Source organism: Eutrigla gurnardus (genome assembly GCF_963514095.1).
Source record: "Eutrigla gurnardus genome assembly, chromosome: 15".
NCBI lineage: Eukaryota > Metazoa > Chordata > Actinopteri > Perciformes > Triglidae > Eutrigla > Eutrigla gurnardus.
Window position 1 is genome coordinate 4,046,263 of NC_139938.1, and position 16,786 is coordinate 4,063,048.

The 16,786-nt window shown below is 42.5% G+C and overlaps 2 protein-coding genes across 6 annotated transcripts; both read right to left on the bottom strand.

Moving 5' to 3' along the window:
• Positions 1-34: 34 nt before the first annotated feature.
• Positions 35-5,928, bottom strand: LOC311025771 (APC membrane recruitment protein 1-like). The gene is made up of 2 exons (XM_084028861.1): positions 5,518-5,928; positions 35-4,526 (listed from the first exon to the last, which is right to left on the bottom strand). Exon 2 carries the CDS (start codon positions 4,416-4,418, stop codon positions 1,320-1,322), a length of 3,099 nt encoding a protein of 1,032 aa, XP_083884987.1. The 5' UTR covers positions 4,419-4,526; positions 5,518-5,928; the 3' UTR covers positions 35-1,319.
• Positions 5,929-6,842: 914 nt separating this feature from the next.
• On the bottom strand, positions 6,843-15,582 carry gab3 (GRB2 associated binding protein 3). Of its 5 annotated transcripts, none has more exons than XM_084028894.1 (10): positions 15,387-15,582; positions 12,664-12,964; positions 10,648-10,804; positions 10,097-10,554; positions 9,915-9,961; positions 9,155-9,365; positions 8,780-8,870; positions 8,414-8,498; positions 7,624-7,743; positions 6,843-7,394 (listed from the first exon to the last, which is right to left on the bottom strand). In XM_084028894.1, exons 1-10 carry the CDS (start codon positions 15,456-15,458, stop codon positions 7,275-7,277), a joined length of 1,662 nt encoding a protein of 553 aa, XP_083885020.1. In that variant the 5' UTR covers positions 15,459-15,582; the 3' UTR covers positions 6,843-7,274. The 5 variants fall into 5 exon arrangements, with proteins under 5 accessions (XP_083885020.1, XP_083885019.1, XP_083885018.1 ...); XM_084028893.1 differs by having other exon boundaries at positions 9,155-9,368; XM_084028892.1 differs by having other exon boundaries at positions 9,915-9,964.
• Positions 15,583-16,786: the final 1,204 nt, after the last annotated feature.

Below are 16,786 nucleotides of genomic sequence, written 5' to 3' on the forward strand. Positions count from 1 at the left end.
ACCCTGAATATGAACAAGTGAGAGGAAATGAAAATAGAAAAAAACATGTCTTGTCGTGTTTATTTTAGTATAAGGCAGTGTTCTACTCTGATTTAAACAGTAACAGTTTTTCAAGTGGAAACCCTTCATGTAACTTGGCTGTAACTTAATAAAAAAAACAACAACTCAAAACAAAAAGGACATTGCCAATTTGTAACAACCATTCTGAATACAATGTTTAAGTGTACAAATAGCTGAGAATATAAATACAAATTCTTTGACATTTGTTCGACATTACACAATAAAAAACTACATCATCTGACAGTTTACCATCTGACCGATCAAACATTAAATGCACAAGAAAAAAAAGATACAGGGTGAAGATACCAGCTTATCTTTTGACACGTTTCAGAATGAAAACAAACTACGTTTCCACAAGCGCACAGTAATAACGGAGTGCATCATTTTCAAATTTGAGACTATTACCTCCTACTAGATTGTTTTTCTCCTCTCTTTATTTTTATTATTTTAATTACTCTGGCCGTTTCTTCAACATCTTATGCAAAGCACTTCATACACAGGGTAACTGCATGTGAAATGAGATGCATTGCAACAGTGTAAATGAGGTGGCAGCTGATGTTAAGATGCAAGACTTATCAGTCCATCTGTGCATTTCCTATAGATGCTTATCCTGTTCTGGGTTGACGGGAAGAACTAGCTGTCAAGATGTTGTGAGATTAAGCCAAATACAATAACAGCTGAATGTTTTTCAAATACACCCTGTGAGGGTATCGAGACACATGTTTTATATTGTGGATTGCCATATTCCCTAATTGTTTCTTAAACCCAATCCGTCCTGAAATGAGGTAAATCAAAACATGTCTAGAAACAGTCATTTTGAGCATCATGATAGGCCAACATAAAGCTTACTGGTGTTAAGAGAGGCTATGGGTAAAAAAAAAAAAAGAGGAAAAAAACACAGTAAACACAAACATAAGCCGTCACTTAAAGCATACATGTGTTTCGAGGCAATTGACAATGAAATTGAGATTACTATTGAGACCTGGACAGTGAACCTACATATGGGTACAAACATTGTAATGAAATTCAATAGCTTAATGAGATGAATCTATGAGCATTTTCAATGCAAACAAAACTATTAGTTGCTTAAATACTTTCAACAGACTGACCTGTATGCGGCACGCAAATTGTACTGTGTGGGACAGCTCTCCACATTTCAGAATCATTTCAAATTTCAATTCATTAACAATTACTCATTTGGATGTAACATAAAATCCCCCATTACCACATATACACATGATCTTAATGCCAAGACTCCTTCAATTGAAGGTTGCCTCGGGGAGTTTGTTGCAGGCCACATCCCTGTTTTTTCTTGTTTCACTGAGGACGCCCATTTCGTCTTTAGACACACCTGCCTTCAGAGGACTCCCAGCATTCGATATTCCTTCCCTGCTCGCCACGGCTCTGCTCTTACCACGCCGATTGTACGATTGCAAATGAGCGGCAGCGCTGCCAAAGCCATCCTCATCAACATCATCGGATTCATCGTCCATCATTCCAGAATAAACAAAGGTGCTATGATGTAAACAAGAATCGGACTGTGAAGGGAGGTGACACTGCCTGGTGTACAGCTCTGTGTTCTGTGAAATTAAGTCACAGGACACTCTGTCTGCCAGCTTGGAGCAAAGTTGCGATTTACTGTCACTGCTGGATGAACTTGAAAATATTTTGCGTTTTACTTGGGTTTTGCCGAGACACTGAACTTTTTCGTTGAATTCCCCATCTGTCAGAGGAAGGCTTAAAGCCATTTCTGACCTTGTTTGCCATGAAAAGGCCATAATGCTGCTACTGTCTGCAACCTCCGATGCAGACACGAGTACATTCTTTTTGTAATATGGCGAGGAATCTCTCTCAGTCTCCTTTTCAGTTTGAGGGCAAGAAACGATAGCAGCTCTGTTCTCTCTGCATGTGTCAGGCTTCTTCAACTCAAGGCTTTCTGTATCCAGGGACCTACTTCTCCTGTCTAGTGTCAGCGGGTTAGACATGGGCTGACTGACTCTTGTAAGGCCTAGGTGTCGTGGGAGACTAGCGATTGCCCATGTATTACTGATCAGGTTCTGTTCATACAGATCTAACATTTGATAGTCGCATTCGGCAAATGCATCTTTCTGCAGGTAGCTTTCTTCAAATTCCTGATAGGGCGATGAAATGTCCTCCTCCAGTTCCATGTGAATCTGCTCATCGTATTCACCCTCGTTATGCATATCCACTACATCAAACGTCACTATTGTAGGTAAGGCCTGCATATTTGGAGTGAAGGCGGAGTTGGTCTCCAAATCATCCACATTGTTGTGCAAGTTGCTCAGCATCTCAGAGTGTTTTGTGTAGTCCACGAGAGCCTGAGAGAAACACACAGTTTGTCCATCATCCAGGTCTTTGTTATTGTCCGGAGACTGAGAACTAATATTTTTGTATGGCAAAGCAACAGGCTTGTTTTCCTCAAGATGTTGCTCTTTGGGTTCACAAAATGTTTCAAAATCTGGGTCGGATGTGCTTCCGAATGACACACTGCTGTGCCTTTTCTCACAATTAGCATTTATGGATTTTGCTCTGTTTTCAGTGGAAGCAGGTGCATTTCCCTTTTCATCGAATACATCTGGCTCTGTTTGATTCTTGTTGACTGATGCTTGTGGTTTTGAATTCAAATTACAGTTTTTATTCACGCCCGTTTCCTGCCGACCAACTGCGCTCTGTGCCACCTCTGAGGATTTGCTGCATGTGCTCGGCATCTCCAGGAAATCGCGAACTTCATACAGTTCGCCACTTATTTGTAATCGATTCATGTCTGGAACAAAGGCAGAATCTGACACATCAACTGGCTCACTTAAATACTCACACTGTTTGGAACTAGGCAGTTTGTTTTCATAATGTGGACTGATGAGACTCTCATCAGGTGCAAAAAGTTCATAGAGCGCGTCACCACTGTAACTGTCCCTGGGAAGTCGCTCTGCCCTTAGTCTGTCCGTTTTTTCTTGTCCGTCATCCGGCCCCGGGGTCGTGGAATCATAGTAGCCCTCATCACTATTTGGAACTGATTCTTGATGCTCACTTTGAGGAGTTAACACATCAGCAATTGAAGAAGTGTCCATGCCACTGGCTTGCTGTGCACTGTTACTGTTCAGTAAGTCCATATTGTGAGAACTTGTCAAGTCAGCATTCGAATCTGTGTGTTCGTGGCTGCAAGAACAGCAGATTTCCTCGGATGCATTATTTCCCCAGAAATCTTGAAGACACTCCTCATCCAAATCTTCGGGTGAAGCCATTTCTTCACCGCCACCCTGATAAGTAAGATAACAAGAGGCCCTCTTTCCTCCATTTCGGCTCCTTTCTCCAGAAACGGTGCTCTCTGTGATGCTGTCATCTTCTTGATCTGCAATATTGTCACCGCAGCCAGTGAGCGAGTCAAAGCTCTTCAATGATGCAACGTCTCCATAAATCAGGTTTAGCTGATCCGATGAGCCAGAAGGTGTTTCGGGCTTCAACACAGGCTCAGACGTTGTCTGAAGTTTCAAACAAGGCTCGCTGTGTCCTCTAGAAGTCTCCTTCAATTCACTGGAAACTCCAGCCATCAGATTCACTTCCTCCATTTCCTCTTCAGACATCTCATCCTCAAGCTCAGATTTTAGGCTTTCTTGCTCCACACTCTTCTCTGACGGCATCTCACCAGCATCAATACATTCAGGCCCAATGGAAACGTTGCATATAACATCCGCAAAGTCAGGCACATCGGGTTCAGATCCCAGGCACTCTGTGACATACTGGTTGATGTTGTCCTGGACAACAGGCACCTCTTTCTTGCAGCTATGAGTGGACATTGCAATCATTTCAGGTTTATCCGATCCAACATTTCTATGGTTTCTGTGATACTTAAAACTTTGAAAAAGACTCCTAAAACCCTTTTTCTGGCGGGTAAGAGTCAGGGATTTCTGCTCAGCGGTGGGGTGACTACATTCATTGCGACAGTTACTGTGGAGTTCTCCAGTAGAGTCCCTTTGGCCGTGGTACTCAAAATCTCTAGTTGAGGTGTACCGATGGCCCAGACCGTCGTCATGACTGACCTTACTCAGCCCATCGTGTGTCCTGCTTTTGTTGAGTCCTTTCTTAGAAGAACACTTGTTAGGATTTTTACTCCTACCTCCAAAAAAACTAGGTAAAATACAGATACTTTTACGAACTCCAAAAAAAGTCAGAGCAGTCCTCCTAAATTTTCCAGATTTCTGGGATTTCACCGTAGCATTCATCGTATCCGGATGAGGCTCTTCGGTGATGTCGTCGGGGCCGCGTCGGGAAAGCTGTGCCGAGACCGAAGCCGAGTCCTTGGCATGGCTCGGGAGCTCATCTACCTTACAAGAAGCCATGGTTAACCACGTTTATATGAGCAGTCCAACAGAAAGCATAGTAGCTGAGTGTCCGAAATCAGCTGACTGGATCACTGCAGGGAATTTGTCCTCCATCTGACATAGGCGCTGTATCGAGAAAGTGGAGACGAAAATCAATTATCAGTTTTAATTGAGCATCCGTAACGTAAATATGAAGCATCCACATTGTACTTTGAAAAATATTTCCATGAGGAGGGTGGAACTTCTAACTGATTGGTCTCCTGTAACACTGTGGCCATCAGCTTTTTAACTTCTGTCATCTATTTGTGTATTAAGAGAAAAGTTTCCTTCCTTTGCCTGAGGTGCATGCAATCGATTCAGGCCACTGGAAATGAGAATCAGCTAAAAGTTACGCATAAGTTATTACTCTGTAGTTTCTTGTTGTCTAATATGCTTTTCTTTTTCTTAAATGTAATGTTTTGTCTGGGCTCCTACTGCATTTACACCTGTCCTGACCATTTTATGTTCTTCCGTGTCATCTTTTTTGACAATGTTTGTTGCCGACTTAGATCCAAGTAGGTTCGCTCTATATTAAGACATCCAAGCCAATCGTTTGCCAAGAAAAAAAATGTATAAATAAACAGAAGAGTTTGAGCAAATTACTTTGGTTAGTAGATACATCAAACCAGAATAAATACAACAAATATCTATCATCAATATAACGCTAAAGGCTGAAGAAACTTTATGCATTAATCACTGCATACATCTACTCATACTGAATTTATTGTCTTTGTATTGTTTGTTTATACCTCTGCAAATATGTTATTAAGGCCAATATGCTGTTTCGTATGAGAGTGCATGCAAGTTAAAACTACTGCATTTAGGTTTAGGGACACAATTTGCTACACAAGTGACAGAAAGTTAATCGGACCAAATAAAAGCTGTGATGGTGACTTCTACAGTAGGTGGGTCAAACGTGTACTTTAAATGAGAGTTGTAGCAACGAGAATAAACGGCAGCTAACGTTAAATTCAGCCCAACTAACGGACCTAGTTTGAGACCGCAGTCTCACGTAAACCCAAACAAAAAGCCGCTTTACTAAATCCAAGCGATGTCGCAAAAAGGTAAACAAACTTACCAAACTAGCGCCGTGCTGGCGTCGGTTTCTCGCCCAGGAGGAAGTCACCTTTCACTGCATGTTTTTTGCTGAAGCTAACTTTAACTGCACGTTACTGCCGTCGGCATGTGGTCGAGTCGGGCCCCGGAGCAGCTATCACCATACACGGTTTCATTTGTTTCCAGCCGCCGCTAGCTAGCCGCGGTGCTGCTTGCTAGCAGCGTGAACTAACCAGCTGCAGGTTGCGGCTGTAACGGCGGCGTGACAGCTGCTAACGGCCGGTGACGTTAGACCGCATCGCGGTATAAATACGAAGAACAACGACACAGGGTTGAACGCATGTGTCTAGTTTAGCCACGCACAAAGACGTTCACAACAAAAAAACAGCATGACTTCCTCTCCCGACTTCTCAGGTAATTTACCCAAATCTCCTTTCGCGACCGTCTTCTTGGCGCATGTAAGTGACGCAATATGTGTAACGCCACGGTGAAACGTGTGTTTTATAACGCAGTTATAATATGACTTTGTTTTCATCGTTTTACGTATGAGCAGTTTGGTATTACATGCTGTTAACGTACATATGTTTTCTATTATTTGTTTTATTTATTATTATTTTCTCTAAATTGGTTCTATTTATTTGTATGGGAAAGGGAACCTTTATTTAAAATGGGAGGTTGGACGTTTTCATTTGCTTAGGTGTAGCGAAAACACATTGACGTGTGTTTTCAAATACTTAAAAAAAACTTTATTCATAATTATCAGCGCATAAACATAAGAAAATGCCAGTGGTGGAAGACACACACATACATGGGTCTAAAGACACAATACAAATAAATAAATAAACCGAACATAATAAATACAAAATAAAAAAAGAGCTGTTGTAAAGAACAATAAGTTATTTCAATACAACATATGATGATGGTTTGATAGATATATTTCCTCATTAAAACAAGTCTTAAAATCAGTGTAACCACTCCCGCAAGGAAAAGGTGGTCTAAAAGGGGCTAATGTCCTTTTCGTTTGGAGTATTCCGCCCCGTCATCAGACTAAACACTCGCAGAATATTACGCCTCTGACGGGGAAGTCGTCACAGAGCCGCATCAGAGCTCATTGAATACGTCACACGGCCGACGCACACACCGTTACGGCGTTACGTGCAAACAAAGTTCTATCTAAACTCCAGTTCGCGGCATAATTTGACTCGCCTTCCCGCCATTATGGCGGAATCATGTGTCTAAAAGGGGCTTGTCTTGTTTCCAGAATCTCTTGGAGTAATCACAGTACCAGTGAATGAGTGAACATCAATATGAAGGTCACAGAAGGAGCAGGAGAATGAGAACGCTCAGGATGGTTCATTTTGCTTTATGGTACATAAAGACGGGGAGAAATATATAAAACAAGTTGTCATTAAAATAGTTGTCTTATTTACAATCACAATTATTAGTCACATGTTTATTTAAATGATGTAAGATGGTGCCCCTTTCAAAGTTTGGTCAACTATTATGCTACGGGGGGGGGGGGGGGGGTAACAACAATGTTATACAGTGCACATCTGGTATTATTTACAATATTGATCTACTGAGTTTTACAGTGCAATTTTGTGTTTCCACCCCAAAACAAACATCCAACTGCTTACTTTGTACTTTTATTTCATTTTCTTTCAAAGTGCTTTCAAACTGGGTTTGGTCCTCTTCGTATACGGTATGTCCTCCTCGCTGGTGTTGTTGTTGGTCCTCTTGAAATCAAGTGTTCCTGATATTTCAGCATATATGTTCCATTTAAGTTTTTGACTGCCGGACATCAGTCCACTCCATTTTTGTGTTCTGCAGCGCCTGAGTCTTCTTCTCGTCCACCTGCACGTAATCCACCCTGTGGTCGTCCGGCGGAAAGGGCTTCTGCTGGACATGAGAGAGGGAGAGATGAGGAGAGCCATCTAAATAACAGCAATACTGTGACTGTAATGATATTCCTCTGCTGAGTTTGGGCTGCCTCAACTGAAATACGTTTAAAGAAAATCCCTTTTAAGGTATTCTTGCACAATGGTGCAAAACTTAAAAATGGGAGATATTCTTTTTTTATATAATAACATATCAGTTAACTTCTGTCATTTTTCTGATCAGCACCAACCTTCTGAACAGGAGAGGGCGAACCAGAATTGAAATCCAGTGACAAATAGTCAAGGTTTGATCTTCTCGCCCAGGGTTGAACCGCTCCATCAAAGTTGAGACAGAAATGTTGCTTTGACTCCTGTCGGGGGAAAGAAATGGATTTGACCTTGCTGAATCATCACTGTTCCCCCGGTAAACAGATCTGAGATACCTATAAGCTATTTTCGTATGTGCTGCATAATCAGTAAATCACTGGTTGAATCAAAAGGTGGCCTTAGACTGTTCACTTTCAGACTGAGTTTAAGAAAACACAGGAAACTACTTGTGTCCAGAGTTCATCCACTTGCAGCCTGTCAGCATGTTTTTGTACAAGAGGAGATACATGACTAATATGCTTTTCCTCATGACTCTTCTATGACTTATTCCAGGAAAATCAATTAAATATGCACAATTTCCAGAGACAGCCTTATACAACATCACACTGTTACAGATGCTCACATCCCAGCTGGTCCCCAGTGTGATTACAGTTTGCTGAGCAGAAGACTTTAAAAACACACACACCCACATTCTTAGCTTCCACACAAAAATAGTCCTACAATTATAAGAATGTCAGTTCTTTTTTTAGTGCTCTGTGAAACAAAAACTACCATCAGAGCTACTTCTCATGATCGATTATTTTATCCAATATAAATTTTTAGTGAATTAAAATAAATGCACAGCCACCTTCAGTCTCTGAGAGAGAAAGCTGATACCATTAATAATCAAGTCGCTACATATGTGTTGTTTTTTTCATGACTGTAAGTAGTTACCTTGGCAGTGCAGTTTGTGTCTTCATCTCTTGGTTTCTCCACGTTCTCGAGTCTTCTTTCAAACGGTAAACAGTTCACTGAAAAGCTGCAATTATTCAAAAACAAAGAAAAGGAAGAACATGAATGTCAGGTGAGCAACCAGCTATAAAGCTCTGCAAATAGAAACTGATAAGCAGGACATTATCCTTCAGCCGTGTCAGCATATTTAAAACCCATGCAAAAAAAATGTTTAATTTAAAAAAAAAAAGGTCAAATCTGAGTTTCAATGAGATCTAATTGTGAATGGAACGGCAGTCCCGTCACTGAAACACCTGTCTGGAACCTGCTATTACACTCTGTGGATAAAGAGACTCTTCCCGCTCTCACCATGATTCAGTCATCGCTCTGCTCAAAGGGAGATGAGTGGGACACTCTGTGATTGTAGAGAGGCCTCTCAAGTCAAGAGGTGGAGGTCGAGCTGTGGACCAAGAAAGGGCAAAGTCATCGGACTGGTTGTAATTCCCTCATCTGCCACAGGAAGGCCCGTTTTTTGGGGGTTTAAAATCATTGTGTATGATATATGAATCTTGCACTGACTTCTCATCAATGTATATTCAGCTCATCAATGTATATTCAGTTTTCATTATTTTCACTCATTTTATACAACAGTATACAGTAACCCTGTTAAAGGTTTAACAAAAAGTTGTCCACACAATATCAAACCATGGAACATGAGCCCATCAGGCCTGCTATGACTCTCACCTCTCCTCAGGCTTGGTTTGAGATGCCGGTGGATCGGAGGCGGCGCGAGATCTCCAGTGGTGGAGGACTCGTCGTTGCAGCTTGCGTTGAGGAAACTGAACGCCACGGGGCTCATGGGGATGTAGCCATCACATTGAGTGGTGGTGGCACAGGGAGACGGGGAGGCCATGGGGACATATGACTCATCCTGGTAGATATGAACTTGTGTGGGCTGCTGAAAGACAATGATCATGAGGTCAGACAAGCACCGTGTATTGCCCTTTTGGTACATGTTTGTTAAAGCCACTGTGTGTAGAATCTCCAAAGAATATTTGATTAATATGGCTCTCTACGTTTGGACGGTACATATGAAGCGACAGCAAGCAGTTAGCTTAGCTTGGCACAAAGACAGGAAACGGGGAAACCGCTAGCCTGGCTCTTGCTAACAAAAATCTGCACCTCTTTAAAATTCACTAATTAATATATCTTGTTTGTTTCATCCGTGGTTCTGATTTGTCATGTGCTGGACTATTTACTGGGCAGGTTCCGTGACTTTCTGGAGTCACTGTGAGGTTGCCCCGGCAACCAGCGAAGGTATGGTAGACTAAGCTAACTGTATCCCAGCTGTTATCACCAGCAGACACTCCAGGAAGCTAATGAAACGGCTAAGCTAAGCTAACTGTCAGTTCTCATCTAACTCTCGGCAAGAACCTGAAGAAGCATATTTTCCCAAAATAACAAGCAATACGTTTTTTCCCCTAGAATAAAAATGACCACTTACCAGATTGAGGCTCTGTCTCCTGTTCCTCATCGATCTGCTATCAGCATCTCCTTAAAGAAAAAGAGAAGAGATTAACTAAACCCTGTGATATAATAGCAGCAGCATTATGAATCACCTTGTTGGGATTTCTCAGTGGTGTGTGTAATGCGTGCTGCATGGCTGCTTTCCCACTCAGGACACACCTATTCTGAAATGGTCCAGACTTGACAAAGAGGTCCTCCTGAGGAACAGTGTGGAGGGGTTCGAGAAAAGGCGGGCGCTCGTCGCCCTCGGCCCGTGAGCCCCCTCGTCGGCGAGCTGCTCTGACAGGTGATTAGACTTTGGTGGCAGCGGAGGAGGCTGTCTGTCGCTCGTCGCCTCAAACGATGCAGAAGAATAAGGTTTATCGAACTGGAAAACACTCGTGGCACAGTGACGCAGTGGCGAGGACGAGGATGAGGGCAAAGCCATGGAGGTGCACGGGGCGCTCAAAGGGGGGTTGGTCAACCGCCCGTGGAGGAACAGGGACGGACTGGGGCTGGCATGGAAGACGGAGGATGAAGAGGAATTGCTGTAAAGAGGTGAGGGGACAATGTCCTTGACGGCGTCGTCTGATAACTTCTGCTCCAGAGAGATCTCGGAGTTTGAAAAGCTGTCCCGTCTACATACGTGGGAGAATGAAAACAGTGCATTTGTTAAACATGAACTTCTGCCGTCGTTTTGTGGTGTCAAAGGTTGTACAGATTGTACATACCTACTAGTGCTTACGCTCCCCGTCTCACACTGCGAGAGGAAGAGGTAGTCCAGTGGATGACCGGAGTCCGGTTGGCTGGATACGGACAGCCGGTCCGAGCTGTCAGGTGACGGGTGGAGGGAGGTGGGGGTGTGAGGGAAGCCTTCTTCTGAGCTCTCTGTCGAGAACAAGCAGAGACACGGTTTCTGAAACGTTACGACCACTAAGAGTTGATAAGAATAACTGCCATCCGGGGGGGCAAACTGTATGCAAACACACACACACACACACACACGTTTATCTGTGGGTTTTACAACATTACATTAAAAATATACTACAAATGGAGCGGGTGAATTTGGAAAAGAGGAATGGTATTTTTTATTTTTTTTGCAGGCACCTTGAAAGTAGAGCCCTGTTCCCCTGTTCTGTTTACATATGCTCCAATCTTTTAGTCAGATTGGCTCTCGTTCAGAAATTTGTTTCATTCCATTTCACTCAAGGCCACGAGTCAAGGCTCTCCCTGCAGAACCATGTGAGGGGGGGTAAAGAAATCCCAAAGCCTTTGCATGTTCTCATAAAACATTTGCTACCCTTAACAGACGTACGTGTTCTCTTGTGGACGCCGCATAATATTTCTTTTGCAAAAGTTATGAGGTGCCGTCGAAGCAGATGTCTTTTTGAGATCCAGGTAGTCCTATTCCCTGAAAACCCCCCCAAATTAAAGTTCTACAGAAATAACCCACAGCAACAACCTGTATCTATAATTTAGCGATGTAACCGACGGTGTTTTTTGGGTAGCGTGTGAGGTTGGTGGTAGCATGCTGCTCTATCTGCTTCACACAGATGACAGTGTTCCAACAGACATGTCTGCACACGACAGCCTGCTTTCCCTGGAAGGAGTTAACGGTCAAAACGGCATCATAAGTCATCATGTTAGCAGAAGACGTGTATATATGGACATAAATGTCATCAACATAGAGGGGCCACTGGTCAATTAAAGGCAATAAAACCGTCGCTTTGACTGATGGAAAGATGACATTTAATTCCAGGCTTTCACCGACATGATCCAAAAAAAATGTCATTATTTATCATTTAATTTGAGCGGGACCTTAGCTCCTGAGATCTGCTGTTATCTCCTCTCACACAGCAGCGACACGAGGCTGCCTGACAGGCCAGCAGCAACTACAACAGTTAGAAACATCTTCTGCACACTGACAACACTCTGACGTCTCCTACAAATGTGTGTTCTCTTCTATCAAGAAACACTTTTAAGCACTTTGCTTGACGGGGGCGCTCATCTCAATGAATTTCCATTCCAGAAGATTTTGCAATGATTAAAAATGAAAATGACTGTTTGTGATTGTATGTAGATTAAGGAGCTCACTTACAGAGAAATGTATCTGGAAAAACCACAGCTGTGTATAAACGCTGCGCTAAAACGGACTAGACCAACCACAAACATGAGTCATTCAGATGGATGGGAAATTACTTCTTCAAGTCTTGCTTTTTTAAATTGAGATAAATAAAAACACACACACACTATACCGCTTTGTTGAAAATAGAAATTACAAGTGCCGTGGAAATATTCCAGATGTGTTCATCATTTTCTAAATGTTGCCTGAAACTGGTATCTTTGGGAACTCCATTAAAACAAAAAATGAAATACTTTTGACAAGTTTTTGTGTGTGGATGTTTTGCGACAAGACACAACAGATTGAAACTTGAGGACTTTGATGCTGAAGAAAACGGTGCGAGCTATCAGTTGACTGTTTGAACCCCACTCGTGTGAACCACCAAACAAACACTCTGTGTTTCGACCTCCTTCTGAAGTTTTATTTTCAGTTCGCCACTTCCTGCGTGGGGTCAAGTGACACCGATTCCTTCTGGAGCAGCAGGGCGAATCTACAGAAATGCAACTAGTGCACGGGTTGACCTCCTCTTTCACACCAGCGCGTTGTGATTTTTCAACCAGACAGGTGTTTTGTCAAAGCGCTTTAACCACATTTCAAACTGAATAAGTAGTGTGGCGTTTTTTACCTGCATCCTCCAGGCTACCAAACTGGCAAATTTGACCGATGCTACTGATCCAGCTGTTCATCTCCTCCTCAGTTTTGGCCACCAGGTAAAAAACACGAGATGAGGTCTTTACCACAAAGAGGTGTTTCCCATGGAAGTCTCGCTTAACCCTCAGCTGCCCGTTCAGCATTTGGACCTCGCACTCTTTCAGGTCGATGGTGCGGATGGGCTTTTTGGAGTGATTGCTCTGATAGTACTCCAGCACGTCGGGGTTGCCGCTCATGCGACCTCTTCGAAGCACAAACCAGCGTTTCCTCCACGCCTGCAGGGGAGAGGGAGCAAACAGTTCACCTTGGAGTTATTGGAGAGTTTAACCTTAAAACCCCTCGTATGTTACGTTTTTACTTCACAATTCTCACAGTAACGTCTCTTTTCCCTCCCCCGCCCTTCTATTAGTCGTGATAGGTATTAGCAGCTAACTTAGCAACCTCTTTTTTTTTTTTTTTGCTTTTGATATGGTCAGTAAGCGGAACCTCAACTCACATTTCCCAGAAGTACAGAGAAGAGGAAGTTCACTGTATTTAGCAGAAAATGTCTAACACAACCAAAGAGGTATTTATACAGTAGTTTCTTGGTCACTCTGTTTTTACTGAAAACGTAACGCTGAAACTGTTAGCAGGTATTTATAGCTCCAGAGATCTACTTGTAATGTGTTAGCGCAATGAGGTGTCATTTTTAAAAAACAGCCCTTACTGAAGCAAATCATGCGAGTAATAATGCTGCAAGCGTATTTTCCCACTTGGTTTTGTGGCTTTGTGTGCATTGTCGGGGCGGCCCCCCACCTCATATTTCTGTGGTGTGAACTGAAAAGAAAATCTTTTTGTTGTTCTGCGTGTGGGTAATCCGCTCCTGCACAAGTCAGTTGGTAAAATATGTGTTTGTACCAGGAAATGGTGAGACACACCACACTTACCGCCTAATAAGACTGCCAAGTTTAAGAGGAAACCGTAACTAGACAGATGGCTATTCGAGCCTATTGTTTGGAATATGAAAAAAAATCTGCTGTTTTGTATATATGGTGATTGTAGAAACTGACAGAAGACTTCAGGAGGTTTTCATTAATATCCAATCTTTCAGCTACCTGCAGGCTAAAGTCCCCCCCGCTGTGGATATCATGCATGTTTAATACAAGAACAACTGAGAAATAACAACAACAAAAAAGAAGAAAAAAACAAGCTGAGGTAAAAGATCTTTACTCATGGTTCACTCACTATTTTCACCCAGAGCTCTCAATCACATCTCATGGTCTTCCTCAGAGAATGGCGTTTGATATGAGCCGAGTATAGACAGGTGATCAGCGCTGGTGTCACACAGAGGAAGACCATGTGATGTTGATAAGTGGAGATTGAGGAGATTGTTTTGGAAAAGTGCCTTAAAGGCAAATGCATTTATGGGTTAATTCATTTCTCAGAAGTCTTACAATTATGGCATCAGCAACATTTATTATGAGATATTGGAATATCTCATTTATGAGATTTGCAATAGTTTCTCTATTTTCCTTTTTCCTGTGTGACCTTGAGGAATAGATATTCTATTTTATGAACAGTAACAGAGGGTTTTTATTGTAAAATATTTGTCCTATAGCAATAATGTGCAGTACGTCTCGACACGAGAAATACACTCTTTTGTGAGTTGGGGCCGACTTCACCACGCAGTGTGGTGGACTGGACACGGCAGGCAGATGCACATTCGCCAACTAAACTCTGCAATGTTTTTCATTTCATTAGAGTACAACAACAAGAGCAAGACCATTTGACCGTGATGAGTTAACAGCATGTGCTTGACATTTGAATACTGAGTCAGATAGTGTGCCGTTCCTATCTGTCTGAAACAACAAAACCAAACAGCATCAGTAGGATTTGCATAGCGTGCTAAAATAAGTTTCTCATCCCGAACCTCAACGCACACCGCCACCCACCCTTTCCCTGCACTAGTGTTGACAAATGGCCCTCTTCCTCCTCCTCCTCCTCCTCCTCCTCCATTGGTACAGAGGAAGTGCAAACAGCCGTCATATAGCCGGACTGTTTCTTCTCGTCACTTGAGTCTGTCTGACTGACGCTGACATTACTTCCCATGTTTCACAATGCACACACACACACACACACACACACACACACACACACACACACACACACACACACACACACACACACACACACACACACACACACACACACACACACACACACACACACACACACACAGCAGAGTGAGTGGTCAGCCCAGCATTATCACATGACCCCAACAACCACAAAAACACAGCACTGGCCGTGTAAGCAACAACATGTACTTGCTGTAGGATTTCATTTCCATGTCGGTCTGACTTTGTGACATATCGGTGTTGTCGTTGTCGTCAGGACGATAAAGTGCATCCACAAAGCCAGAACACAAGAGTAAGGTGCCATTATAGAAACGAGGAAGACGATGTCAAAAGGAGGATTACAGCACTTTAAAAAAAAAGGCATACAAACCCACAGTGTGTTTCTAAATTATCATTCCACACCGTAACACACACACACACACACACACACACACACACACACACACACACACACACACACACACACACACACACTCACACACACACACTCACACACACACCGACAGACACACACAAGACAAGCCTGGTATTTCTACTGCTGGTAGAGGACATAAACAAGTGTCTGGAGTGTTCTCCTACTCACAAATCTCTTTAATTTCTTCTCCGGGGGGGATTTAATGAGCCAGCCGGTGCAGACCACATCCCCAGCACTCATCTTGACTGCAGAGCGTGTCGTCCTCACGGCTGCTGCTGCTGCTGCTGCTGCTGCTGCTGTGAAACTGAGAGCACTGCAAGCATATCCTGTGTTCTGGTATTCAGCCTAGCCACTCCAAAAGGAGGAAGTCGAAAAAATTGATCATACTGAGACAGAGAGAGAGAGAGAGAGAGAGAGACAGAGAGAGAGAGAGAGAGAGAGAGAGAGACAGAGAGAGAGAGAGAGGAGAGCTAGAGGGAGAGAGGGAGAGAGAGAGCGAGCATTATGTGTTTATTTTCTCATGTGCTCGGGGCAAGTGGATGGAGCTGTAAATACTACACGTAATGAGGTTTGACAGGTTTGAGGATTAAGTTGTATTGATTCCTGTAACATACAGGAGCGAAGTCGTATACGTTGCTTACAGATGATTTAAGGTTTCTGTTTAATAAATGTGCTGCCGATTCCAATTTGACTGTTATTATGCTGTTTTCATTTGTCCAATGAGGTTCCTGAGCTTTATCCAGAAACCAGAAGTGGTTTTAACAGCAGATAACTGCTTCACGTGTTAAACTACCTCTTTGATGCTTAATGGTAAACTAATAATAGGTCCAACTTCCATGTGAGCTTTCAGGGAGGTCTTGATGCAGATATAATATTGATAGAAATCGCATCATCGGTTTGCTTTTCTTCCCGTGTTCAGCCCAAGTAAAACGTAAATACAGCCAATTCAAAGATGAATGGACAAGGTTTCAAACAGCTTACTTGATCTTACTGTAGATTCACACTTTATTTTGGAAAAACATGGAAAGAAATATGACGAAAGCAAACTTACATACACGCCTAAACCTTTTGGATGGTGTATACCATACCAGGCTGCAAATACTTCTATGCATTCCATGTACTTTTCACATTTAAGCAAGTAACTCCTTAGTCACAAGAAAGTTCCATAACAATCGAGCTTTGTAATGTATGTATATTATATATACTCAACATATATTCATTCATTTCATCAATAACCAGACTCCTAAGGTGCTGACGTGGTCGTGGGTTTCCTGGCTCAGTAACTGCATGCATGAGGAGCCGCCACCTCTGCCTCCGATTAATATATGGAATTCAATATGGATCATAATTTTATCCTTATGTTGATAAAGCTTTGAAAGTCAGTCATGGAAGTCATGGAAGATGGGGCTTGTCATTGAGTTTTATGGTCATTTTATTGTATCATCACAGTAAATTAGTTTAGTTTCACTTGACAGTAAATAACTGGCTCCTAGTTTTTTTTTTTTTATATAGATACAAAATCCAATTCACACATTTATTTTGCAGTCTGTCACACATAATTGCATCCA